General features: G+C 57.6%; 2 protein-coding genes across 8 annotated transcripts in view; both read left to right on the forward strand.

Annotated features, from left to right (window-relative positions):
- BRD4 (bromodomain containing 4) overlaps positions 1–5,092 on the forward strand; it is a gene marked incomplete at its 3' end in the record, with an annotated part of 96,234 nt that extends 91,142 nt beyond the window's left edge. For 3 of the 5 annotated variants that reach the window (XM_082708080.1, XM_082708081.1, XM_082708084.1), the window contains 5 exons: positions 622–996; positions 1,126–1,256; positions 1,397–1,602; positions 1,688–1,925; positions 2,252–5,092. In XM_082708080.1, the coding sequence (XP_082564206.1) occupies positions 622–996; positions 1,126–1,256; positions 1,397–1,602; positions 1,688–1,925; positions 2,252–2,320 (1,019 nt within the window). The remainder of the gene's footprint in view (positions 1–621; positions 997–1,125; positions 1,257–1,396; positions 1,603–1,687; positions 1,926–2,251) is intronic. The other 2 variants (XM_082708082.1, XM_082708083.1) reach the window with 1 other exon arrangement.
- A 1,079-nt stretch (positions 5,093–6,171) lies between these two features.
- Positions 6,172–10,501, forward strand: EPHX3 (epoxide hydrolase 3). Of its 3 annotated transcripts, XM_082710189.1 has the most exons (7): positions 6,172–7,463; positions 7,678–7,763; positions 8,128–8,285; positions 8,377–8,505; positions 9,374–9,477; positions 9,571–9,707; positions 9,801–10,501. In XM_082710189.1, the coding sequence occupies exons 1-7, from the start codon at positions 7,221–7,223 to the stop codon at positions 10,024–10,026; spliced, it is 1,083 nt and encodes a 360-aa protein (XP_082566315.1). In that variant the 5' UTR covers positions 6,172–7,220; the 3' UTR covers positions 10,027–10,501. The 3 variants fall into 3 exon arrangements, with proteins under 3 accessions (XP_082566315.1, XP_082566317.1, XP_082566316.1); XM_082710191.1 differs by lacking the exon at positions 9,571–9,707 and having other exon boundaries at positions 6,220–7,463; positions 9,374–9,500; XM_082710190.1 differs by lacking the exons at positions 9,374–9,477; positions 9,571–9,707 and having other exon boundaries at positions 6,220–7,463.
- Positions 10,502–12,822: the final 2,321 nt, after the last annotated feature.

Below are 12,822 nucleotides of genomic sequence, written 5' to 3' on the forward strand. Positions count from 1 at the left end.
TCCAAGGTCCAAAGCATTTGTCCATGCAGGCAGGTTCAGCCATATACACGGACAGTTGGGAGCCCAGGCTGTCTTTGTAAGGTTACTGCTATCCTTTTTTTTTTTTTTTTAAGATTTTATTTATTTGTCAGAGAGAACATGTGTGCACAACGGGGAGCGGCAGGGAGAGGGAGAAGCAGGCTTCTTGCTGAGCAGGGAGCCTGATTTGGGGCTCCATCCCAGAACTGTGGGATCATGACCAGAGTCAAAGACAGACACTTAACTGACTGAGCCACCCAGGTGTCCTATTGATGTCTTTTGTATTTAACCCAGGCTATGCATGGAGCCATCTGGAGAACTTTTAAAAAGTACTCAGGCCCAGACCTGTCACCTTACCTGTGACCAACTACATCAGGATCTGCACTTCTCAGAGATTCCTGATGATTCTGACACACAGGGGCATCAGGCACCAGGACTGAGCTCATGGCTCCACAGAACCCTGCTGTACACTGAGCTAGGGTCCTGATGTGCTTGGGGCTCAGGCAGTGTGGGTCTCCCCCAGGTTAGGGAGGCACCTGGCTGTGGCCAGGCCAGTGGCATCGACATGAGTTCTGCTGACATGCTTCTTATCCCCTCTCCTAGGTCACCTCCGTGAAGCCCCCTCCCCGCTTATGATACATTCCCCCCAGATGCCACCGTTCCAGAGCCTAACCCACCAGTCGCCACCCCAGCAAAACGTTCAGCCTAAGAAGCAGGTAAAGGGCAGGGCTGGGCCACAGCCCCAGGGGCCAGGTGCGGGCCAGTGCCAAAGGCATCCACCTGCCTCAATGGCCACTGTGCCTGTGTCTTCCCAGGAGCTGCGTGCAGCCTCTGTGGTCCAGCCCCAGCCCCTGGTCGTGGTAAAGGAGGAGAAGATCCACTCACCCATCATTCGCAGCGAGCCTTTCAGTCCCTCACTGCGGCCAGAGCCCCCTAAACACCCAGAGAGCATCAAGGCACCCGTTCACCTGCCCCAACGTGAGTGCCCTCTACCCCCGACCCGTACTGGATGGAAGCCTTCTGTGGTCTGGTTGACTCTGCCCTGCTGGGCCTGGGGACTGGGGGGAAAGGGCCCCGGCCCTGGCTTACAAGCTCTTTGTGTTCCAGGGCCTGAGATGAAGCCTGTGGATGTCGGGAGGCCTGTGATCCGGCCCCCTGAGCAGAATGCGCCCCCACCAGGGACCTCTGACAAGGACAAACAGAAACAGGAGCCGAAGACGCCAGTTGCACCCAAAAAGGTAGGAACAGTGAGTCCACAAGTGTTCCCATTACCAGGGAGGCACCTTGAGGGCGGGCGATGGTCCCCCAGGCTTTGGGCCTCTTGGGAGGAGTCCAGGTGCGGCAGGACCCTTCACCCACCCTGTGGTTTCTCTGGCAGGACTTGAAAATCAAGAACATGGGTTCTTGGGCTAGCTTGGTGCAGAAGCATCCCACCACCCCGTCCTCTACCGCCAAGTCCTCGAGTGACAGCTTCGAGCAGTTCCGCCGTGCTGCCAGGGAGAAGGAGGAGCGCGAGAAGGCCTTGAAGGCGCAGGCTGAGCACGCAGAGAAGGAGAAGGAGCGGCTTCGGCAGGAGCGCATGAGGTGGGCTGGGGTCGCAGGCAGCCTAGGGCCTCTGGGGCTGGCACTGCCCCTGTGCTGACCCGCAGCTCTGCTCTGCTCTGCTCAGGAGCCGAGAGGATGAGGATGCGCTGGAGCAGGCCCGGCGAGCCCATGAGGAGGCCCGCCGGCGCCAGGAGCAGCAGCAGCAGCAACGGCAGGAGCAGCAGCAGCAGCAGCAGCAGCAGGCCGCCGCCGTGGCCGCCGCCGCAGCCCCCCAGGCCCAGAGCTCCCAGCCCCAGTCCATGTTGGACCAACAAAGGGAGTTGGCCCGAAAGCGGGAGCAGGAGCGAAGGCGCCGGGAAGCTGTGAGTAGGGGACCTCTGGGTAGGAGTCCACCCTTGGAGGGGCTTGGGAAGGGGACCGGGAACGTTGGGGTGAAGGCAGTTACTCTCTGACATGTGGGGTGAGAAGGGAGCTCACGGGGTGGGTGCTCAGGACAGAGCTCCTGCTTGGTCACTCAGTGCTGCTGGCCTCGGGGTCTCACGGGTGGCTCAGGCTCAGGCCCAGGGTCGGGAGGTTTCTGGGTGTGGGCCCTGAGGACCTGGTCACTACTGGAGGTCGGGGGGCGGCGTTGGAAGGTGAAGTAAGGGTAGGGCACCTCGTCTCACTCCCTCCCTCCTCTCCCCTCCAGATGGCAGCTACCATTGACATGAATTTCCAGAGTGATCTATTGTCAATATTTGAAGAAAATCTTTTCTGAGAGCACCTAGGTGACTTCTGACTTTGATTTTCTGACAAAACGTTGACTCTCCATAGTGTTAGGGGCGGCAGTGGAGGCGGTAGCAGTGGCAAGGGGGTGTCTCCGGGCCTGGCCCTCCTGCATGCTATGCCCGGGGCAGGGCCTGACGGGCAGCTGAGGATCGCAGAGCCTGTCTGCCTTACAGCCAGCCGGACGTCCCGCCACCCACCACCCCCTCACAGGACGTCAGCTCAGAGCACGCCTCTCCACAAGCAAGTGCCGGCCAGACCCCAGCTGCGCGTCCCCGCGTGCCGGGCAGAGGTCCTGCTCTCCGCCAAATGTCTACACAGTATACACAGGACATTGTTGCTGCCGCCGCCGTGACTGGTTTTCTGTCCCCAAGAACGTGACTTCGTGACGTCCTGCCCACCAGGAGTCCTTCCCCCACACCCCAGCCACCACCGCCCGCTCCCAGGAGGCCAGGGCAGGCCCGAGTGAGCTGGAGGCGGGTGAGGGCGCCGGCCCACCCCTTTGCTGGCACTGACTTTGCCTTGAACAGACCCCATCCCTCCCCTCCCCCCACAAGCCTTTAATCGAGAGCCGCTCTCTGTAAGTGTTCGCTTGTGCAAAAGGGAATAGTGCCGTGGAGGTGTGTGTGTGTCCATGGCAATTTGGAGCGAGGTGACTGTCACACGCGCGTGTGTGGGCCGGCCTCGTCCAGTGAGTGAGGCCACCAACCAAAGTCAGTTCCTTCCCACCTGTGTTTCTGGGTTTTGTTTTTTTTTGTTTTTGTTTTTGTTTTTTTTTCTATATATATATTTTTTGTTGGATTCTATTTTATTTTTAATTCTCTCTTCTCCTCCAGACACAATGGCACTGCTTATCTCTGAAATGGTGTGATCGTCTCCTCATTGAGCGGCGGCTGCCACCGCGCTGTGGGTAGTGTGTGACCGTGGCTGTACTGTGTAGTGAACATAGTTGGCATATCTTTGTTTGAAGTTTGTTGGTGACTCCACCAAACTGGTGTAAAAAACTCAAAAAAAAAAAAAAAAACCCACAAAAAACAAAACAAAACACACAAAACACAAAAAAAACCTGCCTATATTTTACTCAGTTTCAAACTTTATTAGTCTATTTTTAATTATAAAGCCATGTTTTCTTTTCCCTCCCCTCCCCCCCATTTGTTTTTAATGTCAAATCTGTTCGAGTTGTTTTTTTTTTTACCAGGAAAGTAAGGGCCAGGGGACAAGGCAGGCACCGGGGGCTGGGGGGCCACAGAGCCCCGAGGTAGAGGCTCCCCACCCAGCCTGACTAGCCAGCTGCCCCTTCCCCCACTTTTTTTTTTTTTTTAATTTTATAATTGGAGCCCTTGGTGAGGTTACGTGTGCCATGAGAACCCACTCTACACCACGACGCTGGTGCCTCAGTGTTGGCCAAACTCTGGAGTCACTGACTGGTTTGACTTTAATACGGTGAATATGCATTTGGTCTGTACTGATCATGGAATAAACACATCTCTCTTTTTTAATGCTGGCGTCTTCCTGACATTTCTTTGTGAACCACCTGTTGCCTAGGCTAGGCCCAGGGGCCCCCGAAATCTCCAGCCATGTTTGTACAAGAACTACCATAGGGCCAACTAGCCCATCTCCTGTGACCAAGCTGAAGCTGTGACAGGGAGCCCAGGTACCCGTTCTTCCTGTGGACCCTGGCCTTCTAGGTGGGTAACATGCTGCAGCAGAACCTGGCCAAACTCCAGACAGTATTCTTACCCCTTGCCCTCCTGCATCCTGGTCCCCCAATCACCAGAGGACTTGGGCCGCTTCTCCCACCTCACCTGCCTCTACCTTAACTACTCCTTTCATTTAAGCTCAGGGTTAACCAGGTGTTCTTAGATAAGTGTATACTGCCCGCCCCCCCAACCAGGATCCTTTCCTCCCACGCATGTAGACACGCACGCACACATTCCCACCCAAGAGAGCCTGCCGTGTGGCTGCTGCTGTGCCCACCAGCATACCACAAGGCAAGGGCAGCCTTTAAGAGTGGCCCCTAGGATGTAAGATGAAAGTCTGTCATTTATGTGTGCAGAAACACAAACTGAAACATTTCTAGCACTGTTTATTAACCCCTATCCCCCTTTGTTTATCAACCAGAAAAGCCCTAGTATCTTATGTTTGGGATCTGCAAAACCTGGCAAGGGTGTGGTTCAGGCATCCAGCCAGAGGCCCCCAGTTGCCTCCCTGCCCCCACCTCCCAGCAGGCACTTCCTTGTGTGCTCCTGTGCTGGTTCAAGTGGGACTTAGATTTTTGGTTCTTTGGGATTTCTTCGTCTCTTCCCGCCCCCTCATTTCTGTTCTGTGTTTTATTGGTTAACTTCCCCAGGCCAGGTCCGACTGTTTAGCTGGAGAAATGGTTTTGTCTGCACCTTCCTCCTAAAGATCTAACTCTGCCATGGCCCTCTCCACACCTTCCTGATGATGGGTGTTTCTCTAACTGGGTTGTATTTTAGAACTTGGGTCTACTATTTAATTTCTCTGGCCATTCCCCACTCCCTCCCACAGTACAAGAAATCTTAGTCCTATACAAGAGTAAGAGGTGTGTACAAGCCCCCACTGTACTGTATGCACGGATCGCTTGGCCAATAATTATGTCAGTGAATCTGAGACTTGTATTAAACACTTTAGACATTTGTAGAAGGGAATTCGTAGACTTTTCACTTATATACTAAAGGTTTTTTTTTTTTTTTTTGTGCAGTTCTCATTGCAAAAATAAACATTTGTACTGAATATAAAATTACCATCCTGTGACTACCGCTGTCTTTTTGTTTGAGGGTAGAACTGGGGGTAGGGGGGTGTCAGTTTTGTGTAGCAGAGCAAGAAGGACGATCCCCAGACACTCACTAGCCGTCCAGCCAGATTAGAGGACTTGGGAGGGATTCCAGGATCATCCAGTGGTTGGAAAATTGATTTGATGGAAAGTGTAAAAGAAACCAAAGCTATGATACAGGCTAATCGTGCAAGAAAAGAAAGGTACAAAGTACAGGGAGAATAAATCTTTGTACAATACTGGCTGTGTAATCATAGCCGTCTACCTGAGGCTGAGATACATTGTTTACTGAGGTGGAACCACATAAACCACCATTCCCCTTTATGTAGGAACCCACAGACTTAATTATGGTCCCAGGACAGTGTAATGTTTAGCAGCCAGAACAATACCAAGGTAAGGTTAGAAGTGGGAGGTGACAGAAACAATGAGTAGAGTGCTGAAAATTAAAGGAAACCAATAGGAAGACTAAAAACGGGTAAGGCCTGTCCAGTGGTGATGATGGAGTCGATGCAATGCTTAATGCCCCAAATTGGTCATCAAGAAATAGCCACACAAGCGGATTGCGAGGTACCTGGATAATCACCAGAAGAAAGCTATAAGCATTCCGATGGCAAGCTCTTGGCTGAAGTAGAGGTGGAGCCTGACACTGTTGCTTTTTCTGTAAGGTCCTGTTCAGCAAGCTGTGTGGCTTTAGGCAAATGACTTAAGCCCGGAATTTCAGGTTCGTGGTCTGTAATACAGAGATGTGATAATAGTACCTAAACTTAATAGAGGTGTTATACGGGTTAAGCCATGAGTGACCCTGAAATGTTCAGGATCTTGGGGGAAGATTGCAAAACAGGAGGAGGAAGCTGGCCCTATCGGGCCTCTTGCCCGACCTTGCCCCACTTCCTCTTTCAGACAGCCCTACTGGCTCAACCGGCCCGGTCCTCCCGCTCTCGGGCCGGGCCTGCCTTCTAGAAGTCAGAGTCTCCCAGTCTTCATTGGTCTGCCCCCGCGGAGCCCCCGGCCTCAACACCTGCCGATTGGCTGCGGGGCGAGACCTGTGGCCTGCACGTCAATAACCCACCGCCCTCCAATCACAGCTGCGTAGGGGCGGGCCGACGACGGACCCGCCGGACTAACTGGAGGCCGGCGCAGGGTCGAGGCCAGTGGACCCGCCGTTGGAATCAGGCCTGGGTGAGGGTGCTGCTAGTTCTCTCCCAGCCAGGCCAAGGACAGGGTCGCATGCTCCAGGAGGGGGAGCTCTCGGAGGGCGGCGGAAGGGGCCCCCCAGGCCTCCTCGGCTTGCGGCGACCGCCCGCGCCTAATCCCAACCAAAACACTACCTGCCTCCTCCTTCCGCTTCCGGGCCCACCGGCCCCGCCATATTAGGTTCTGGCCCCGCCCCCCGTCTCATTGGCCCGGACTCAGGCCAACCTCCAGCTTATTGGTCCAGCCCTCGCACCCAAACCCAACCCACCCAGCCTAGGGCCTTCTCCCGGCTAACTTCAGGTCCCTCCTCGTCTGGGCTCCACCCTCTCCCCGCCCACCCTTTAAGCCACGCCCCCGGTCGTGCAACGCTTCTAGGCCAAATTGGGTCCAAGTTTCGGGCTCGTAGGCCGCATTGCTCCGCCCCTTCGCTCCAGGCTCCGCCCATTTCACCCAGGTACTCCGCCGTACCCCGCTCGTTAGTCCCCATGTCAATCAACACTTCAGATCCCCACCCACCGGCGCCGGGAGTCCTACTAGACCCCGCCCCCTTCTTAAGCCCCGCCCAAGCCTGCCTAGGCCCCGCCCTCAATTCTCATCCCTTCTCGCCAAGGCCCCTCCCCAGCCACCGAAGCCTGGTCATCACAGGCTCCATCCCTGCACCCCATCCAGTTCCCTGTCGCACCCAGGTGTTTACCTGGCTCTTAGGTGAGTCGTGTGCCCTGGCGGTTTCGGTCTAAGCCTCCCGCCTCTTCTCCGGGAGGGTTCCTCAAGCCCGGAAGACACGGAGGGGCCCCAGACCAAAGGCGGTGGGCTCCCCAGCCCGGGTCCCGCCTCGGTGGGGCTGCTCGCGGCCCCCGTCCACACCCCTGAAGGCAGCGCCGAAGTGGTCCCGGGTCGCGGCGACATGCCCGAGCTGGTGGTGACAGCGCTACTGGCGCCGTCGCGCCTCAGTCTGAAGCTGCTGCGCGCCTTCATGTGGAGCCTCGTGTTCTCCGCGGCGCTGGTGGCCGCCGCCGTCTATGGCTGCATCGCGCTGACACACGTGCTGTGTCGGCCCCGACGCGGCTGCTGCGGGCGCCCCCGGAGCGCCCCACCCGCCTGTGTGAGCGACCCCACGCTGGGCGAACACTGCTTCCTGACCCTCAAGGTGAGCGCTCGCGCTCCCCGGGGCGGGCGGGGCGGGGATTGTGTGTGAGGCCTTGGGGCTGGGGGAGGGGGTCAAGCGGCCCCGGAAGTCGGGCCCTGTGGGGCTAGGGGGGCGGGGTGAGCAGACAGCAAATGGTTGAATCCAAATCTGGGGCTGGGGTGTTCAAGCCTAGCGAGGAAGGGTTTCCCCGGTCTCAGACTGTGCGGTCCCCCAGAGCTCCGGCCTGCGCCTGCACTATGTCTCCGCCGGACGTGGCAATGGGCCCCTCATGCTGTTTCTGCACGGCTTCCCAGAGAACTGGTAGGTCTGAAGCCCAGGCTCGTGGGGCACACAAGCCCGGAGGTGGGGCTGGAGATGGAGCTCGCAGCACCAGGGCATCCAGAAGGTGGGTTCGCAGGCTGGGTAGACTGGGGGCACAGAACATCCAGATGGGGTGCTCGAGGACAGAGATCTGTCTACAGGAGGAGGCCCTGAAGAGATGGGACAAAGAGGTCTTGGATCCAGGGGCAGCTGACCTTGCCCTCTGCATGGGGTTCCCCCATCTTCCTCTCTGGGAAGCCCAGGGCAGGAAGGTGGGGGAGGTGAAGGCCCCTGCTGGGCATAGGGTGGAGGTGGAGATGCAGCCTGGGGACCCTGACAGCCTCCCTCCCCACCCGCCTGACAGGTTCTCCTGGCGCTACCAGCTTTGGGAATTCCAGAGCCGCTTCCACGTGGTGGCTGTGGACCTACGGGGATACGGCCCCTCAGATGCCCCTCGGGATGTAGACTGCTACACCATGGACCTGCTGATGACAGACATCCAGGATATCATCCTGGGCCTGGGTGGGGATACCCCCCTCCGAGGCCTGGCCTCCCTCCCCCTGCCTCACCTCTCCTTGGCATCTCGCTGACACCAGTTCCTCTGGCCCCCCAGGTTATTCTAGGTGTATCCTGGTGGCCCATGACTGGGGTGCACTCATCGCCTGGAATTTCTCCATCTACTACCCATCCCTGGTCGAGCGGATGGTAATTGTCAGTGCTGCCCCCATGTCCGTGTACCAAGGTGTGTTGGGGAGTCCAGGGTGCTGGGATGTGCCTGTGTCTGTGTCTGTGCTTCCCCAGGGGCTGGGGACACACATACCACTCCCCACCTGCAGTCAGTGACAGCACACATAGGAGTGACTCCGTGTCTGGAGCGCCTGCAGGTGACCATTGCTCTGACAGGGAGCTCGCATACAGTAACCTGCACAAGCCTTCTGAGCAGATGAAAGTGTTATCATCTTCGTGGTCCAGTTGAGGGAAACTAAGGCAAGAGAGGTTAAATACCTTTCTTCTGACAAGGAAGGTATAGATAACGAAGCAACTACCATAGCATGAGATGACTGTCACCTCACCTGATTCTTTTCACCAGTATTGGAGTCAAAGTGACATAGTGACATGGCCTCTCATCTTTTTTTTCTCTCTCTCTCTCTCTTTCTTTCTCCCTTTCTCTCTCTCTTCTTGTCCCTTTTTGTTGACTTTTCTCATCTCTTTCTGTCTTTAGACTGTCAGCTCCCAGGGGCCAGGGAGTTTTGTCTGTTCCTTTTACTGCTGTGTCTCCAGGGTTTTAAACAGGTCCTAGGTGCTCAGTAAATATTGAAATGCATCCAGGCCTGGGCAGGTGAAGCACACCAATGGCTCTGGGGGCTCCTGGGAGCTGCAGAGGGAGGGGTCCCCGTTTTGTGGGCACAGTGACAACTGGGCAGGGAGGGAAGCTGGTCCCCAGGCCAGGAGGAGTGTCGAGCATCCTCAGGGCCTCAGGCAAGCAGTGATGACATTCCTGAGTGTTGGCACATCTGTGTGCCTGACCTGGGTGTCTGTAGGAGCGCAGGGGTGTGGGGCCACCCTGGGCCCAGGCCTAGGCCTCACATCTGCCTTTCCCCTGCCCCCAGACTACTCTATACACCACATCGGCCAGTTCTTCCGTTCCAACTACATTTTCCTGTTCCAGCTTCCCTGGCTGCCTGAGAAATTACTGTCCATGTCTGACTTCCAGGTGCAGTGGGGCAAAGGCCAGTGGTAGGTGGAGGGTAGAGGGTTGGGCCTGGGCAGGTGGGGCACTGAAACCACAGTCCTGTTGTGTACCCAGATCCTGAAGACCACCCTCACACACCGCAAGAGAGGCATCCCACACTTAACCCCCAACGAGCTTGAGGCCTTCCTTTATGACTTCTCACAGCCCGGTGGTCTCACTGGGCCCCTCAACTATTACCGAAACCTCTTCAGGTGAGAACAGACCCAAGGTGGAAAGCTCAGGAGAGTTGTGGGGGCAGGGAGTTGGGGTGGTCATTCTTCTGTCTCTCCCTGTCTTGGCCACAGGAACTTCCCCCTGGAGCCCCAGGAGCTTGCCACCCCAACTCTGCTGCTGTGGGGAGAGAAGGACACCTACTTCGAGCAGGGGCTGGTGGGAGCCATCAGCAGTCGCTTTGTGCCTGGCCGGCTGGAGGCCCATATCCTGCCAGGCGTGGGGCACTGGATCCCACAGAGCAACCCTGGGGAGATGCATGAGTACATGTGGGCCTTCTTGCAAGACCTGCTGGACTAGTGGCCCTCGCTCACTGGCCTGTGTGCACCTAGGAGACCCCACAGTGCATGTACATGGGTGGACTCCTGGATTGTGCACGGGCGTGGAACTCGAGGCTGCACCCAAGGGTGTCTGCGGAGGCCCTCAGGCACACCAGCCCATGGGCTCGCACACAGGTATGCACAGGTATGCGTGTGTGCGCAGGTGAACAAGCGCCTCCATCCTGGAGAACCAGGGGCAGCTCTCCTCGTGGAGCTAGATGTGGAGCGCCCTACCTCTCCCCACCCCCAGGGCCTCACTGTTCTCCCCAGCGTCGGCCATCGGAGCAGCACCAGACACAGACTCTGACCTTCCTATCCCTGGCTTTCCCCTGCAGTCTGAATCTTCAGCTAAATGCTGCTGTGTGTGATAGGATGCTGGCAGCCACATCTGGCTGCTTCGGTTCACATGCAAAGTAACTAAAAGAAAATCAATTAAAAATTCAGTTCCCCAGTCACGCCGGCCATACTTCAAGGGCTCAGTTGCCACAGCGGTATAAGGGATTCCACCGGACAGTGCCGAGGGGCATACTCCTAGAACAGGGGTATCCACACCGCGCTCCTGACCAGCTGGTTCCGGACCAGCTTCCCTGAGGGAGAACGCCCATGTGCCAGCAGCTGGGTGTCTAGACTGTGGTCTAGCCGGACCCTGAGCAGTTCCCACGACCTTCCGCTCAGCCGTGACTCCAGGCCTTGTAAGCTCAAGTTCTCTTGCTGCGGCCTGGGAAAGATCCCTGGGACCCCTGTCTCGGATCCACGGAAAAATGGCTCTAGGCTCCATTAGGTTGGATGTGTGAGATTCTGGACTGGCCCAGGAAGGGACCAGCTCTTTGAATGATCATCTGAGGTCTGAGAACTGCCTCTCCAGCTCCGGGAATCCTCTCCAAATGAACCACAGTTTCTCCTGATTCTCTCTGGGGTCCTCCGGCTCCACCCTCTGGGTGAGGGAGGTACAAGTAGAGGGTGAACCATCCAGCACCAGGCCAGCTTTTGCCTGGCCTTTAGGGATGGTGTCCTGACCTGCCGTGTGTTGAACCTCTCTGGAGACCAGCACCCTCAGAAATACATTCTCTTATTCATGGGATGACCCAGCCTGGCTAACGCCTGCCTGCTGGTCACCCCACTCTGTCCTCTCTTGTCTCCACCATAATATCCTGCCTCTCATCAGTCATGTGTGCCAGGCACTGATCTAGGCCCCGGTGGTAGAATTAGCAGAGAACAGGCATAGAGAGTAGGACGGCTCTGGAAGGGCTTCCTTAGCTGGGGAACGCACTTCTAAGCAGTAAATTGGAAGGCAGAAATCAGCTTAGGCTGGCTACTGGAGGAACAACGTGGGGATTAGCGGCTGCTAGGGCAGGGCCAGGGAAGAGAAGAGGCCACACAGCCAGACCGCCAGGGGCTGCGAAGAGTTTGGATTGATTCTCAAGGGGAGCCAGGGGAGGGTTTTCAGCAGGGGAGGGACATGGCTTGCATTTTGAAAAGCTCCCTGTTGTGGCTGGGCCGTCCCACGCAAGAGAGCGAGCGGGGAAACAGGCAGGGGGCTATGCACAGCCTCAGCACGGGGCAGCCGGTTTGGCCGGACGGGAGCCGGGGGCCCCCCACCCCCTGCCTGGGTGGGAGCAGCGCCCCCTAGGGGCGAGGAGATGGGCGGGAGGGGAAGGGGACCCCGCGATCTCGGAGCCTGGGGTGAGGAGGCCTGCGGGCAGGATGAGGACGGTGTGTCCAGGGGGCGGTGGGTCTGGCGACGGTTGCCAGGGGGACGGGGAAAGGGCTGATGGTTGACCGGAACGGGTAGCGGTTGTCTGGGTGATTGGAGGGGCCCAGGCGAAGGCTGACGGGAGGCCTCGGACAGTTGCCGGGGCGACGGGTCCGCTGACGGTTGCCAGGGCAACTAGAAGGCGCCGTCTTCCACCGCCTCTGCAGCAGGCGGGAGGGAGTCAGAGTCTAGGGGGTGGGAGGGCGAAGATTAATCGCGCTGATTGGATAGAGTCCTGGCGAGTGAGCCAATGGAGGCTCGTGGCTCGGTCAAAGCCCTCCTCTCCCATTCTGAGCCAATCCTGGCGCGCCTTTCTCCAGGCCGAGGGGCTCGGCGCGCGCAACCCCTTCGAGCGGGAGAAGGGACCCGGAGGGCTCCGCGAGAGGGGGCGGGGGGAGCGGCTCCGGCTGAGACCCCTCCCAGGCCCGGCAACTCCCTCTCCTTGCTCCCGCCTCCGAATCCACCTTTCACCAGTCAGTCACCCGTTCATCTGTCCGTACTAACAGCTCTAAGCCTCTGGCCGCGCACCAGAGGGGCGGGGGAGCCGGAGCCGGACTGAGCGGAATAAGGCGCGGGGCGCTTACGGAGTGGGAGGGAAGGCTCCCTGGAGGAGGCAGCCTTGGAGCTAAACTCTAAAAGGGTGTGCGCCAACCCACCCTCCAATCCAACCTCCGCGAGACTGGGGGGCGGGGTGAAGTTTGGGATGGGAAGATGTAGGATTGCAAAGGACTTCAAACATCGGGCGGGCGGGGAGCTTGATCCCCAGTAGGCTGGGCGCCAGCAGGGGAGGGTTCCGGACAGATTTGCGTGTTTGGAATCTTACTTGGGGGATGGTGAAGGGGAAGGACCAGAGGGGGAAGACTGAGGGTCAGGCGGCTTGGAAAGAGGATGGGCATGGTTCAGACAATAAAGGGTGAGGTGCAAATCTAGGTTCTGGGTGAGGAGCAGATCCAAAGGGAAGACCAGAAGCAGGCTTAGGTCGTGCTCAGTCTAAGGAGCCTGAATCCCTGGGCCAAGGACCTA

The sequence above is a fragment of the Mustela nivalis genome (genome assembly GCF_964662115.1).
Source record: "Mustela nivalis genome assembly, chromosome: 1".
Lineage (NCBI taxonomy): Eukaryota > Metazoa > Chordata > Mammalia > Carnivora > Mustelidae > Mustela > Mustela nivalis.

What these genes read in the sequence shown, in the direction of transcription:
- EPHX3 (XM_082710189.1), top strand. Translation starts at nt 7,221, where the DNA reads ATGCCCGAGCTGGTGGTGACAGCGCTACTGGCGCCGTCGCGCCTCAGT. An exon ending in CCCCATGTCCGTGTACCAAG is followed by an intron (nt 8,506 to 9,373) that starts GTGTGTTGGGGA and finishes CCCTGCCCCCAG; the next exon opens with ACTACTCTATACACCACATC. An exon ending in TATTACCGAAACCTCTTCAG is followed by an intron (nt 9,708 to 9,800) that starts GTGAGAACAGAC and finishes TCTTGGCCACAG; the next exon opens with GAACTTCCCCCTGGAGCCCC.